This window comes from Fusarium odoratissimum (genome assembly GCF_000260195.1).
Source record: "Fusarium odoratissimum NRRL 54006 unplaced genomic scaffold supercont1.299, whole genome shotgun sequence".
NCBI lineage: Eukaryota > Fungi > Ascomycota > Sordariomycetes > Hypocreales > Nectriaceae > Fusarium > Fusarium odoratissimum.
In genome coordinates, this window is record NW_022158985.1 from 1 (window position 1) to 1,222 (window position 1,222).

A 1,222-nucleotide genomic window follows, 5' to 3' on the forward strand; every position below is an offset into this window, starting at 1 on the left:
AAAAAAAAAAAAAAAAAAAAAAAAAAAAAAAAAGAAAAAAGAAAAGAGGCACATCTTATGTCCTGACCTCTGAAGATTTGGAGACTGGCCAAGCTAGCCTAGAAAGTTTTAAAATAACTGAAAAGGCCCTAGTTAGTACTACATAACTTTTACTAAGATTTGGATATTTCTATATCAAGCGAAATGTCTTAAAAGGAGCGTAATCTATATATATGCGAGCGAGTGTTGCTGAGACCATGGGCTCCTTATGGTTTTATGACATGACTGATTATTATGTCATGAATCAAAAATAAGGGTACCTGCTGGATTTATGGTTTTATTCACTTTTCCAGTCTTGACCTGTCAGTTGTAGCTTCCAGCTCTTTGTCGATAGTCAATGCCTACTTGGCATTTGAAGGTTTTGAGACAACAGACTTCCTGGGTGCGGGCTGGCCTCTTCGTGGGTCCCTAACTCATGAGAACTAACAGTATCGTCGCAGACACGTTCGCCGCTTCAAGTCCCTGCGGTAGAGAGTTAGCATGTTAAGATCTGGGGTCTCGAAGTTCGTCATGGATGCGCAGGAGGGCACGCCGCCACATGATTCAGCCAGCTGGTTCAAGGTTAGAAAGGATTCTGGGGTTTGTCCTTTATCTTTACCTCATTGGCGTAGGAGCGATGGTGACACTGACGGTTAGATTTTCAAATACTACGGCCACTTATAGGTCATTCGTCAGTCCAGCCTTCCAAGATAGGACTTGTACTTGTCGCTTTGGCCTCGCGAAGCGTACATTGGACTCTTTTTGTACTGATACAGAAGGGTCTGCCCAGAGATTCTTCCCTCATCTCCTAGGTCGATGGTGTTGCTTTGTCAGGAATACTATCGGCCCTTTATGTTCATCTAGCGACTCCACCCTTAGCCGTAGTAAAGTTGAGTTATGTCGAAACTCTGCGGCGTCCTTTGTTTCCCGACAATGCCCTGTTGGTTGTTGTCAGCTTTTGAGAAGAAAGATAGATAGTAAACTTAGTAAAGCCACGGAACAGAGCTTCATTACTCGGCATCTTGTCCCCCTTAGGAAAGTTGTGCTAATCGGGAGTGCCGCTATGAGTTTCAGCCTTAAGAAGAACTTAAGCTGCCCAAGTTTGTTGGCCAGATTATGGCTCTTGTCATTCGTAGCTCTAGAAACTTCAAACAGTATCTCGACATCCTTGAATGATGGGAGGAAATGTGTACGGTATCGATGG

At 43.6% G+C, this 1,222-nt stretch overlaps 1 protein-coding gene across 1 annotated transcript; it reads left to right on the top strand.

Annotated features, from left to right (window-relative positions):
* Positions 1-549: 549 nt before the first annotated feature.
* FOIG_16899 (uncharacterized protein) lies at positions 550-702 on the top strand (the record flags this gene model as incomplete). The annotated part of the gene is made up of 2 exons (XM_031218379.1): positions 550-618; positions 676-702. The coding sequence occupies 2 exons, from the start codon at positions 550-552 to the stop codon at positions 700-702; spliced, it is 96 nt and encodes a 31-aa protein (XP_031051907.1).
* Between the last annotated feature and the right edge of the window lie 520 nt (positions 703-1,222).